The sequence below is a fragment of the Phasianus colchicus genome, chromosome 4 (assembly GCF_987193195.1).
Source record: "Phasianus colchicus chromosome 4, bPhaCol1.hap1.1, whole genome shotgun sequence".
In the NCBI taxonomy this organism is placed as follows: Eukaryota; Metazoa; Chordata; class Aves; order Galliformes; family Phasianidae; genus Phasianus; species Phasianus colchicus.
In genome coordinates this window covers 30585286-30598134 of record NC_143439.1, presented here as the reverse complement: position 1 = coordinate 30598134, position 12849 = coordinate 30585286, and the positions used below count along the sequence as shown (strand labels likewise).

Below are 12849 nucleotides of genomic sequence, written 5' to 3'. Positions count from 1 at the left end.
GCCTGTTCCATCTGAAAATAACCCATTAATATTATCAGCTCCTTCTCAAAAAATGGGGGCCTGCCAGCTTATTGCTTAGCTACAGACTGCTTACTTGGGAGCTTTCCTATAGCTGACAAGAAACAGCAGTAGCTGTGCGCACAGAAGACGTAAACCACAAGGCAACACATTCAGCACTCCACCCTTGCTCTCCCTCTCAGTAACTCTACTATCTTAAATTCTAGCTCACAAGTTCCTGCTATTTGTGGCAAAACTCAGTGCTAGCCATAAGAATGATGTCTGAAAAGAGAGACTAGCTACAAAACCCTTGGTAAAAGCTGCTATGCTTAAAGTGATGTTAGGATTCATTTTATTCTGTTAATTCAACACCAGATGCTGTTAATATTGTCCGAAAGCCCTTCAGCTACTCAGGGATATAAGGACCCTGCTTTATCCTGCTGATAAAGCCACTCCATTTAAACTAAAGAAAGATCAAAGAATTTCGAGTGCTTGAACTCCCTGTTCTGTCTTGGGATGATTATATCAATCTTGCTCCCAAGTGAAATGGGCAGGCTTGGAAGTGTTCTGAGAACACTGGAATAAGGGTACTAATTAAGGGCTAGAAATGCAATGAAAGTTGCTGTAGAAAAAAACCCACAATTACCTAAAAGCTGTTTTTCATTTGGCATCTTAATCTCCAGTACTTTACAGCATTCTTGGGTTATGTGACAAAACTATGAGAACTCTAGCAACTGAAAGGGGCTGACAGTGTCCTTCCAAACCTACTGGAAGCTGCATCTCAATCTGACAGTATTAAATAGGAATGGTTGTTCTGCATCAAATAATTAAGTTGAGAGGGGAGAGAGCTACTGAATATTCAGTCACACTACTTACCCTTTGTCAGGGCTATTTCATGCAGAGTTTCCACAACATGAATTTTTGCAGAAGCTGTTGCCTCTCCTTTGGCATTTGATGCGTGACATTCATATTCTCCAGCATCTTCTTTGCTCAGAGGAGATATCTAGGGAAAGAAACACCCCCTCCCCAGTAAGTGTCCTGTGAAGAAGCAGAGATACTTATAAAAAAAAATACCTCAGGGCAGAAGTTGTTAATTTCCTAATTAAGTAATGAGATTAGCAGAAAGGATAAAGTATCTATTAACCTTTAGAGACCATACTGACTGCACGTTTGCTTCTGCCTACTCTAAACAGCTGCTTGGTTTATATTGTGGTGGTATTCTCCAGGCAGGTGGTGTGTGTCACTGGAGCAAAGACAATGCTAAAATCTAGGTCTCAGAAGGGGGGGGTCTTAGGTCCTCTGTACTGATTACTTTCTACACACAGAGATTGTTTTCCTCTAAGTTTCCTATACATTGCAATACATCTTCTCTACAGGGGTTTGCAAACAGTTTGCACAAAGTACATACCAGTACCCAGCCGGTCACTTCATGTTTCTCAGGGCCCCCTCGGGTCTGAATAGCCAGATTTTCTCGGTCGCCAGGCAGAAGCTCCATTCTCTGGATACCATACTGTCCTTGAATGATCTAAACAGAAGGTCGGAAAGGTTTGAGGGTTTGGGGTCTTACTTATGCTAGAACTTACTTGTAACATCATCAGCATTAGTTTTGTATGACTACCTTTTGTGTGAAAGCAGCATTTTTCTAGTGCTGACATTTAACCTCATCCTGTGTGTAGTGCAGCTCCAGTGTGTGCACTAGGGCCATATTTCCCTTGCCTCAGTGGGAACAGAAAGAGCAGCACAACTTTCTGGTGTGCTTGCTGCTGGGTACTGCAAACATGCCCTGCACTGATTTTATTTCACAGAATATTTGTGCATGCTCCCACAGGAGTGTTTAAGCCATTAAGTGATGCTCCCATTGAATAAGAAGGATTCAGCCACCTGCAGCTGCTGCTACCCATGCATGGATCTAGCTTGGTAGCCTGCAGCAGCTGCCTTCTGGTTGGGAGGCCAGCAGAAGTTGACTGTGGTCCACACACACCTTTCCTGATGATCCCATTATTTTAGTGTGGCAGCAGAAGAAAATCAAATGTGTGAGCATTGTTCCAGGAATGGTCTCTCTCCCCATATGACCTACCCTAGATGCAGATCAGGGACAGCACCCACATATTTCTGCTGCAGCAAGCCTACCATTCCTCCAGGTGGGCACAGTATCAGTGAAAGAGCAGTAGTGTGCTCAGAATAAATTATTCTCTGCTGCTTGCTATCTGAGCCCAGGGTCACGCAGTTTCTTGCGTCCTGTGGCCAGGATCTTCTCCGCTCAAGACAGGCTGGTAACAACTGAGCCAGGTGTTACCAGCACCCTCCCTCAATCAGCACACTGCCTGCTATATCTGAGATAACTGTCCCATGCTCCAGTGCCTCATGCTGGGTCAGCTGTGTCCAGCTGCCTCAGTCACTGCTGTCAGCAGGGTGACAGCAGGTCAAGGGACACTGCCTACATGTTCTGAATACCAGGAAAAACACAAGTCCTGTTCCGTGCTGAGACCAACACAAGTTTGGAAAAAAGAGATGATTAAAGAGATTAAGCAAAGCCAGATGTGTAGGGGTGGAAAGAACTGCACAGATGGGAGACCTCATCAGAGATGTGCATTTCTATGAGCAATTTCCTATGACTTTATGTCCTGTTGCTTACTAAGCAGTATCAGCTACCTTAGCTTTGCTAGACATTAAGGGGTCCTGGCAAGGCCCTTACCTTGTTCCAGATGAGGACAGGTGTTGGGATGCCAATGACTTCACAGCTCAAGTAGATCTGTGCTCCTGTCACATTCCAGATGTCCTTAGGAGGGGTCACAATGGAGGGTCCTGCAAAGAGGAAGAAATTCTAAGCACTGGGTGATTGCAAGGCCTTTGCTGCGGGGCCTGTCACTTCTGATGGGTTTTAAGGACCAGGTGAGGCTTGGCATGTGCCATCTTTGTGTACCATGTGGTCACCAAGTGCAACTTCAACACAGATGGCACAGAGAAAAAGGACCTCCGTTCCAAACTTCCTGGGAAACAAAGGGATCTCAATTATTCTCCCATGCCAGAGACTGCTGCTATCTTCTCCCAGCATGATTTTAATATGCAGCACAGCCTGTGGCAGTTGGCTAGCAGAATCCAAGGCTACCTATGTGCAACACTCAGCCAAAGGGGGCTGGCTGTGGAGGGTGGCAGAGCTCTCCCTGGAAGGGATCTGAGAAAACCAGGTGAGTGCAGAGCTCTGCTTTCCCCAGGGAGTGCCAATCTCTGGTTAAAATTAAATGAGGAGTTGTTTTCAAAGCCTGACGTGAGCAAAGCTGTTTTGCAGCTCTGCCTAAGAGATGTTTACCCCTCAGGCTGGAAAATGTCCGAGACGTAACCCATATCCCACAAAGGGAAGAATTGTGTTTCTGTTTTATCCCTCTAATGGGGGAACCACTGCTGCTTTGCAAAATGCAGCTATTAATGTCCCATAAGAGGAAGTGCGGACCAATGGAGCCCATATTGTTTATTTCCACTTATTGACAGCTTGAAGAACACAGCTGATTTTTCCCTTCTGCACTGAAGAGGTAGGCTTCTCTTCACCAGAAGGCATTTCCTGTGGAAACAAGGGCCCTGCCCCTAGCCTGTACATGCACCCTACCCCCCAGAGCAGCATTTAGGTCTACCTCACTGCAGCCCACATCTACCCTCACAGAGGTATCCCAGTCCTCCTGCATTTAACAAGAGACAGCAGCACAGAAACTATCTGTACATCCTTTGCAGACTGTTAAAACCACATCTTGTGATCAGTAAGGCAAACCAGGTATGAGGTTTCCTCACAAATATTACAATCCACTCGTAGAGAACAGATTCTGTGAGCTGAGAAAATGATTTATTCAGTGCTTCATTATGTAGCTTAACCTATTGCTGGCTGTGCTGCTGCACAGATTGGGCATGGGCCAGGACAGGGGTGTTTCAAGGTCACAGCTGCCCACACGGCAAGGCCACCACAGGTCAAACACTTTGCTCCCCTTCCTCAGCGCAGCCACTTCCTCAGGACATCAGCTATTGTTTTTCTGGTGTCCCTTAAACAATGGGGTGCTCAGCAAGCCTCCAGGCTGCTTAGTTCACCTCACACCCTGCAAGGACCTCCAAAATACACGTGATGCTCCAACCGTGCAAAATCCCCTGACTGCAAGGCACATTTCCCAGGGAAGATTTCAAGGCTGCCCAGCAGGAAGGGCTACATTCATCCCAGAATAACACCTTCCTCTTTATCACCAGTTGCTGGAGTTCTTCATCAGACAAAATAAAAACACAGCTGCTACAAAACTGCCACAATCTGCCACTGCAGAAATGAAGAGACACTGAGTCTTACATTAAAAGCCCGACAGCGACTCCAAGACGCTGTTAATCTGGTTCACTTCATGGCTAAGTTCTGGCTGGTTTAGCACAGCAACCAAAGCATGATAAGAGCTTGGGCAGCCCCAAGCCCACCTCACCTCTAATGGTGAGGAATGTGAGACTCCGCCTTTGGCTGCAAAATGAACAGGAAGCATTCACAGGCCTCTGTCTTCATCTGAGACAGCCCTGAGACCAAGATGTAATAAAGATACTAAAAAGATGCAACAGTGCCGTGGGAAGAGTCAGTTTGGTCTCCTGGGATATTTTACTTTAATCCAGATTTCCAAAGGTCTAGAGTTGGGCTTCATCCTCCACTAAAAATAAATGAGAAAGGCCAAGAAGTCAACACATTTAAAGCAGAGTCACAACAGACTGCAGTAATGCAGCAGTAGTTACACCCCCTCAGTGAGCTGACACTGCATCACATGGACAGGAGAAGTGGGACCCTGCAACAAGACATCAAGCAGAGAACGTGTGAGCTTTCCATGGTCTTCAGACTTTAACACATTAGCTCTTTCAAGTGACCCCCCTCGCTCAGAGGATCTCACATATGGAGCAACGCCACCATGTGCTCCGCGGAACCAGAAACGATCCCACCTTGTACAGAGCAAGAGTTGATTCGTGCCAGCAAGAATGCTCTCTGGTCCTTATCTTCCATCCTGCCTCTTTGAGCTCCAGTTGTTCCAGTTACAGGACTGTCCATGAAAAGGAACCTTCCTCTGTATGCTTCCCTTGGGCTGGGAACTTGCAGGTTGCACACGCTGATGAAAGCAGTCACTGAGAGCAGAACCCAGGCCCAGGTGATGGAGACATCAGCCTGGCTGAGTGGTCTCTGCTTTCTACTAGAGGCTGACTCCGGGGCTCTGAGCTGCATGCAGTGCAGCCTACTGCTACTTACCCTGAATGCACAGACGCTCCTTTGGCTGACAGGACACCATAGACTGCTGATAGACATCAGCTGCTCTCCACAGGCACTCCAGGCATTTCCCTGTGGCTCTCATCATTGTTTGTAAGATAAATAGCTCTCTCTGGCCCGGGAAAGGGCTTATATACAGAGCCCATGCACTGTGCTCATTCACTCTGGGCGAGGCGCCTGTGCATGCGGGGCTTGTTTGTTCTGCCAGAAACAGAGAGCTGACGATCTGCATTATGTCAGCAGAGAGGAGTCCCCATGGTTATTATTCAGTTGCTTTTCTTCTAAAGCAGCATACGGCAGAGCTTGTGACTCCCTCGATGAAGCTCCCATCCCAGCCCTCCCATCCATCCCTTACTCACACCACAAAGATGGTGCATTCCAACTCCGGGTCACCGAAGCTCCCTCTGTGTGGAGTTCAGTTCCACCACCACTAGAATCACAGAATCATTAAGGCTGGAAAAGACCTCTAAGACCATCCAGTCCACGCTCTAGCCCATCCCCACCATCCTCACTAACCACTTCCCTCAGAGCCACATGTCCATGGTTCCTAAACACCTCCAGGGATGGTGACTGCATCACCTCCCTGGGCAGCCTGTGCCAGCGCACGGCCACTCTTTCAGAGATGTTTCCTAGTGTTCCATCTGAATATTCCCTGGCAAAACATAAGGCCATTCCCTCTTGGCCTACTGCTTGCACGGGGGAGAAGAGTCGGACCCCCACCTCACCACAGCCTCCTTTCAGGCAGCTGCAGAGAGCCATAAGGTCTCCCCTGAGCCTCGTCTTCTCCAGCTGAGCAACCCCAGCTCCCTCAGCCACTCCCATAAGACTTGTGCTCCAGACTCAGTTCTGTTCTCCTCTGGACACGCTGCAGGCCCTGATGTCCCTCTTGCAGTGCGGGGCCCATAACTGAACTCAGCACACCTGGGCTGTCCCTTGCTCTGCTCCCACCTTACAAACACAGGGACAATCCCACAGCCACTGAGGGGCAAGTGCCTGGCCACAGGGGAAGCAAAGCCTCACAGCCCACAGGGCTACTCCAAATTCACATGGAACAATCTGTGAGGCAGTAAGTCCTTCAGAGAAGTCTTAAAGATACTTCTCTCCATAATGTCAATACACAGCAATTCAGCCTTTTAAACTCTTGATCTTCCACTGTCAGCACCAAAAACTTTGCACTGAATTGTCAAAGAGCAAAGATCGGGCATGCTGGTGGGCTTGGCTGTCCTTCCCAAGCCTCAGCTGGGAATCCAGCTAGACACTCCCTCTTCCTGCATGCTTTTGCCTCTCTGAGCAAAACATTCAAATTCTTTAAGATAAAAGGACACAGACTTCGTTAATGCGCAAACCATGCACCAGCAACCAAGGCAACAACTCCACTGATAAAAATCAAAGGAGCGGCAGGTAAGGCACTGAAGACAAAAATGGGCCTGGGGCTAAGCACTGAGGACCCTGGTATTGGTTGTGTGTGGGAAGTCCTGAACACTAAACAAATGAAGCAGTGTACCACACACCGAAGCGTGGGCGTTAGCCTGGTTCCCAGCCAGCCCCCCTGAGTGCTGCACGGCTTTGCTGGAGCCCTGGATAAGATACAGACTGGGAACACTCGTTTTGCAACAACAAAGCAGAAGCTAGACAGATCGCAACCTCTTGCAAGCCTGAAAACAGACTGACTACAACCTCTCGAGTTCTGGGAAAGTATTTTCCCTTCAAAATTCCTTTATATGGAGAATGGGAACCTTCTGTAAGGAACATTTGCTAATTCTAGCTCACACGCCCTTAGCTGCTCCTTCTTAGGGCAAAGCACTGAGAGGCAATAGCAGATGGGAAGTATAAGCATTTTCTGTCCTTCCCCATTCCTTGAGTGCCTGCGTGACTACAAGCATCCTTCTTTACCTCCTTCAGATATTACTTCTCCCCCTCCTCATACCAGGCCTCGAAGAGTCCAAGGAATTACAGGAAGAGCTCTGAGAACAGAATGCCCAGCCCAAAGGAGATGCCCACTTCAGCATAAGAAGAGGAAATCACTTTCACCTCCTTCCAAAAGCCTTTTTGTTAGGCACTGTGAGGGCTGGGAGATGTGGAAACTAGGCATGGCAGCGTTTATTCACAGTAAAGCACTCAGGGCTTTGAAAAGTCCAACCTGATTAGACTCGTTACTTGATAATCTCCTGTTTAGTATGAACCTCAAAGAACTTCAGTCCAACAACGGATTAAACGCATTTTTTAAACACAGCATGCCTTTCCAGCAGCAGAAAAACAAACATGGGAAGGAATTTGCTGATCTGAAATCATTCTTTCCTGGTGATTTTTAGTTTTCTATGGTGATTAGGAATGAAGACACAGGTAAAATACGGGATCCTCTTGAGCAGCGGAAGCATTGCACAGTCCCAGCCATACTGGTGCTCTCCTAGAAGCATACCAGCTCATATGCTGAGCTGCTGAGTAATACATTAAACAGACTCCCTAATAAGATTTTAGCACCATAACCATAAAAACCTAATGTGTATTAAACTTCAGTGAACCCCAAACTTTTCAGACAATTAAATGCCTTTTAAGGAGGAATTAAGGGCACTGATCTACAACAGTGGGAAAGAAACCCACAGAGTTGCTGATTATTTTTCAAAATACAAGCACAACATTTCAGCCCTGGCAACTGTCTCAAAATCTCAATGCACAGAGTGCTGGGAAAGCAAGCACCATGTCAAACCTCATCACATCCTCACTCTGTGCCCTAAAGCACACTAAAAAACCCCTGTGCAACCACACTGTGCACCTGTTGTGCCACACAACCTGTGGACGCAGCATGATGATGCTTGCAAGATCCACCCACAAATGCAAAGCTCATCTTTGTGGTGGGAGAAAGTGGGCAGCAGGCCACTGCCACAAGGCCCCCACCAAAGAAACCCAAACCAGCTTCACATGAGAGTGAGGGGATTTAGTTCATTTTCCAACCTCTTAGCAAAACCTTACTTAATCCTCTTTCACCAGCAAGAAGAAAGAACTCATAAAATGCAGCTATTATTTTAAGTCCTTTATATCCCAGGGAAGAAAAAATGGTAGGAAAGGACTAAATCTAAGCCACTTGTTAATTAAAAAGCACAAATCCTGAGCAGTTGCTTGCAGAATGTGATCTAATACGAACTATGATCTCTGATATCTACAACACTTGGAAGCTTTTTGAATTTAATGCAGTTGTATCAAGAGAACACGAGGCAATCTCAGTGACAAAAGTGCGTCACCTCCCAGCATTCTTTCCCAAACACATCTGTTTCTGCTCTACTCTGGTAATGGATTAAAAAAAAAAAAACAACTAAACTTCAAATAACAAATAAAACCCTCAAAATTAAAATACTGATGTCAAAATCTCAACAGCTGAATTCGGATGAAACATTCCAGCAGAAGAAATTTATATTTCTTGATTTAAAAGTGACCTGTGAGAACTCAGATACAATTCACCCGCAGAGCAGATACAGCTTTACGGGGCACCAAGGCCACTGATGAGGTCAAGTGGCATTCCATGTGGCCATTCTGCATTTGCAGCAAGGTCCAAACCAGCACCAATTCCCTGACAAACACCATCCTCTGAAGCCCAGCTTTGTGTTGTATCTGTGCAAGGCGACTGGCTTCCACTATGGAAAGAGAAAGCTGTGACAGTCACAGTGAAGCAACCCAGACATCCCAACCCTGCTGGAATCAGTATCAGGGACTTCATTCCTGGGCTGAAATGAAGTACTTCCAGCAGTCACAACATGCCCCTTCAAGCAGACATCTGCTGGTAGCTAACGATAAGAATGACACAGAGAGATTTGTTCTTTCTTGCACTGTTTGGTCAACAAGTGCATGCCTGGTATTTTTCAGCTCGGAGAGATTACCACGCCAAGAAGCCTTCTCGCATTTTGATGGGGGTTTGTGCTTTGAGGGTTTGTTCTGCCTGACTTGAGATGAGCCGTACAATCCTAATTCCTTGTGGCAAGTGGCTTTGCATGGCAGTGCGTACCATAGCTGTCCTGACCTGAGTCTTAGCTACCTGTAAATTGCTTCCACACACGCACTGCAAAATTAATTGCAGACAAAATTTAAAGAAGTCATGAGTCAGTCCTGAGCATCCTTGCATACCTGTGTGATGTCAGTTTGCCTCTGAGCCAAATCAGAGCACTTAACATGGGCAAAACACGAGCCAAGCTACAAGGAGCACCACAGCATCACTGACTGCTCACCCAGAGCAGCTCTACAGGCTCCCACACATCCATTTCTTCAACCCTTTTCAATGGTCCTGCCCCTGTGCAACCCACTCCAGGGAGGACTGGTTGGATTCCTGCACCTACCTAGTGCTAGTATAAAGAGGGTTGCCTGCATCCTCTCAAACTCTTCTCAGCTGACTTCCTTTGCCCACCAGCTGGAACTTCTGGCTGCTATGGAAATCCTTTTTTCTGCATGGGTTCATTATTTTTGTACAAAGGACACAGGCGTCAGACTAGGGATGTCTGGAAACAAGCAGCAGAAAAAGAATCACGAGGACAAGGTCAAGGCACACTATGTAAAGCCAAGAACTGGCTCATTCCTCAAGTTGTTCCCAGCTGTTGGATAGCAAGCAAAAACTACAGAGTGTTGCACAGAAAACCCCGTGGTAGGCAAGCTGGAGTTGTATTTTGTCAGCTTTGTCAAATAGCATTTTAATGAACTTCTAGCTCCTTGGAAATAAATCTGCTGTTGAGAAATCTGTGCATCTTAAGTAGAGTTTTGTATGTTAAGCCTTACATAATTCCTTCCGAGTTCTTTGCTAATAGGCTGTTTTACTCTGCAAATAAATCTCTGTGAAACCCAATGTACGTATTCAAGTGGTACTTCCTGTGCATTTCAATGTCTGAGAAATTTTGTTGGATGCTACTAGTCAAATTGAACTTTAGCACACATAGAAGTGGCTACGCAGCAGTGATGAAAGCTTGCTCTGTAATACTTCCTTCTGGAAGGAAGGTACTTAATGAAGCCTTAAAATTAGACTGTTCAAGAGAGTCAACCAGCATTTAAGAAAAGTTAAATAAACGGGCTTACTATGTCCACATGGTGTTGCCTATACAACTGACCCTCCCAGGAGGTGTACTTCCTTCAGACTCTCTGAAAACTTGGTACACATGGGACAGAGAGGGAGACAAGGCAAGAGAATGGGTATGAGATGCTATCCCAGTTAAACAAGAAGTAGCATCCTGAGTCTTCTATGTGCCTGCAGCTGATCCCTGCGATCATCACAAAGGATGCATTTCAAGGCAGAAGAGGCTGTGTTAAGTGTCACTCTCACTTTACTTGCAAGGTGAGGTTTGGGCAAACAGTTGCAAGAATGGAGTAAAGTGCAGAACAGCAGCATTTTCCCCCACTTGCATCTTTGTGTCCTGTCTCCTAATCTTTTACCCCACCCTAGGTATGGGGTGCAAGGGTGGGTGAAGGGGAGCACCTAAGAACAGACACATTCCTCTCTTCCGCTAGATGCTTCATCCCCAGTGCCTCCCTTCCTGCTGACAACAATGAAGGCCAAGAGCAGTCAGAGCTCTCCATTTCCTCCTCTCCAGGATGAACTTTCAAATAGAATGAACAAACAAGCAAAGCTAAACAAGAAGCAAGCGCACACACACAAAATACCAAAAATAACTCCTAGAAGTAACAGTCTGCTACAAATATGTTTTTTCTGGATCTCTACTCAGACTTGAAAGGCTGCTCCCTCTTGTTCCCAAATGACACAAAGCTGATAGCCTAGGGATTGCATGCTAGAGATCCAGCTTCCACAGCATTTATATTTTTCCCAAAATTCAGAAAAGTGCTATCTTCTATCTGCAGGGCTGTACCATCAGGGCCTGATGGGATGGATGTCATCTCCTGCCACTGTTTCAAAAATCAGTGAGGAGATTATACCTCTCCCCCCCTTCCCAGTTTTAATTGCTGTGAGTCCCTGTAGGCTACCAAGTACTTCCAGATGTCTGAGCATCAGGTGAGTGGGCTGAATCCTGGCCTCAGTTGCAAGCCACAGAGCAACACATACCACCAGAAGAAGGACAGCAGTGCAAGAAAGGACTGCACAGCCAAAAGAAGGCTGAAGAGAACAGGCTCTGCTGGACCACTGCTGAGCAGCCCACGCTTTTCCTGCCCTGCTCCCTCCTCTGAGATGCTGGGTAAGAGCTCTCCCAGTAGTAGGATTCAAAAGGAGAGCGACTGCCCGGAGTGACATTTTACTCATAGCACATCACATCACTGCTGGAGTACATTCCAGTAGAATTCTTAAGCCATACATATGCCCTGCTAGACATCTGCACACCCAGAAGGGCCTCTTCCAAGGAAGGGATGCAGTCTACGCATGCAGTAGCTGTCCCCAGCTGAGGCCCTCTTCAGAGAAGCTGTCAGTGTCAAGGACAGAGAATGAAGGCTTGTGGGAGCTGCTGAAGACAGGCAGGTCAGAAGAAGCCTCCTGCCTAATAGCTCATGTTTGTAGTGACTGCTGGGGGACGTTAGATACCTGTTAACACAGATACCCAGAGCAGAGAATTCAGCAGAACGATGCCCTCCCATGCTAACAGGATTGCTAGTGGAGGCTCTACAGCAGAACCACCGGTATCTAGAGCGCCGACTCTGAGCAAAGCCTTGGGAAGAACAGAGCTCCTGCTCAGAAGTGCTGTGAGCACCAACAGCTACGTGTGACTCAGAAGAAACCCACCACCTGTTTTAATGGCAAACCACAGTAAGGCAGTGACACCAATGCTGGCTCTTAACTTCTGTGACTTTCACACCCATTTAAGCTGAATGTTTATCTTTCTTACCGCTCGCTATCTTCCTCTGCTGAATCCATCCCCCCTGCTCCGTGTGACAGCATCCCACAACACGAGGCGCGGGCAGAACACCGACAAGCACTAACAGCGGGGCTGTGCCGGTTAACAGGCGCTGGAAAGCAGGAGAGAACAGCCGCACCGCTTCCTATTACTGGAGCGAGACTCAAGCCTAACACCAAGGCAGCCGCCGGCTGCAGCTCCGGGCAAGGGACACCGGGTCTCCGCGGAGCCCTAAAGCGAGCAGCTCGCTGTCACGCCCGCTGCACGCCGCCGCCCACCCCGTGCTCCGCACCTTGCTCGCAGGCTCCCTTGCTGCGCTGGCTGATGGCGGGCTCGCCGCGGCTCTGTGCGCGCAGGCTGGCGGCGCGGAGCTGGCAGCCGCTGCCGTAGGTGAGCCCGTCGCTGCCGCACACCGGGTAGCGGCTCTTGCACACGCACACCCCGACGGGGGCGACGGAGCCGGAGGCGGCAGCGGGGCCCGGGCCGCCCTTCGCCTTACGGCGCTTGCGGCTCTTCACGCACTCCAGCCCGGCGGCGCAGCGCCCGCCGCCAACGCCGGCGCCGCCGCACGCCTCGCCCTCGCCGCGCCCGCACTGCCAGCAGCACCCGCAGGCGTCCCGCACCCGGCCCAGCGGGCAGCCCCGCGGCGGCAGCGCCGGGCACCGCGCCGCATCGCACGGCCCGCAGCCCCCCAGCTCCGTCAGCGCCGCCACGGCGGGCGTCAGCAGCGCTACAACCCACAACACCGGGAACGCCATGGCGGCACGCCGCCTGGCC

The 12849-nt window shown here is 48.4% G+C and overlaps 1 protein-coding gene across 4 annotated transcripts in view; it reads right to left on the bottom strand.

Moving 5' to 3' along the window:
- Positions 1-12849, bottom strand: part of IGFBP7 (insulin like growth factor binding protein 7) — a 16370-nt gene extending 3521 nt beyond the window's left edge. For all 4 annotated transcript variants that reach the window (XM_031596731.2, XM_090139059.1, XM_031596729.2 and 1 more), the window contains exons 1-4: positions 12365-12849; positions 2693-2802; positions 1406-1522; positions 874-1000 (exon numbers count right to left, since the gene is read on the bottom strand). In XM_031596731.2, the coding sequence (XP_031452591.2) occupies positions 874-1000; positions 1406-1522; positions 2693-2802; positions 12365-12830 (820 nt within the window). In that variant the 5' untranslated portion in view covers positions 12831-12849. The remainder of the gene's footprint in view (positions 1-873; positions 1001-1405; positions 1523-2692; positions 2803-12364) is intronic.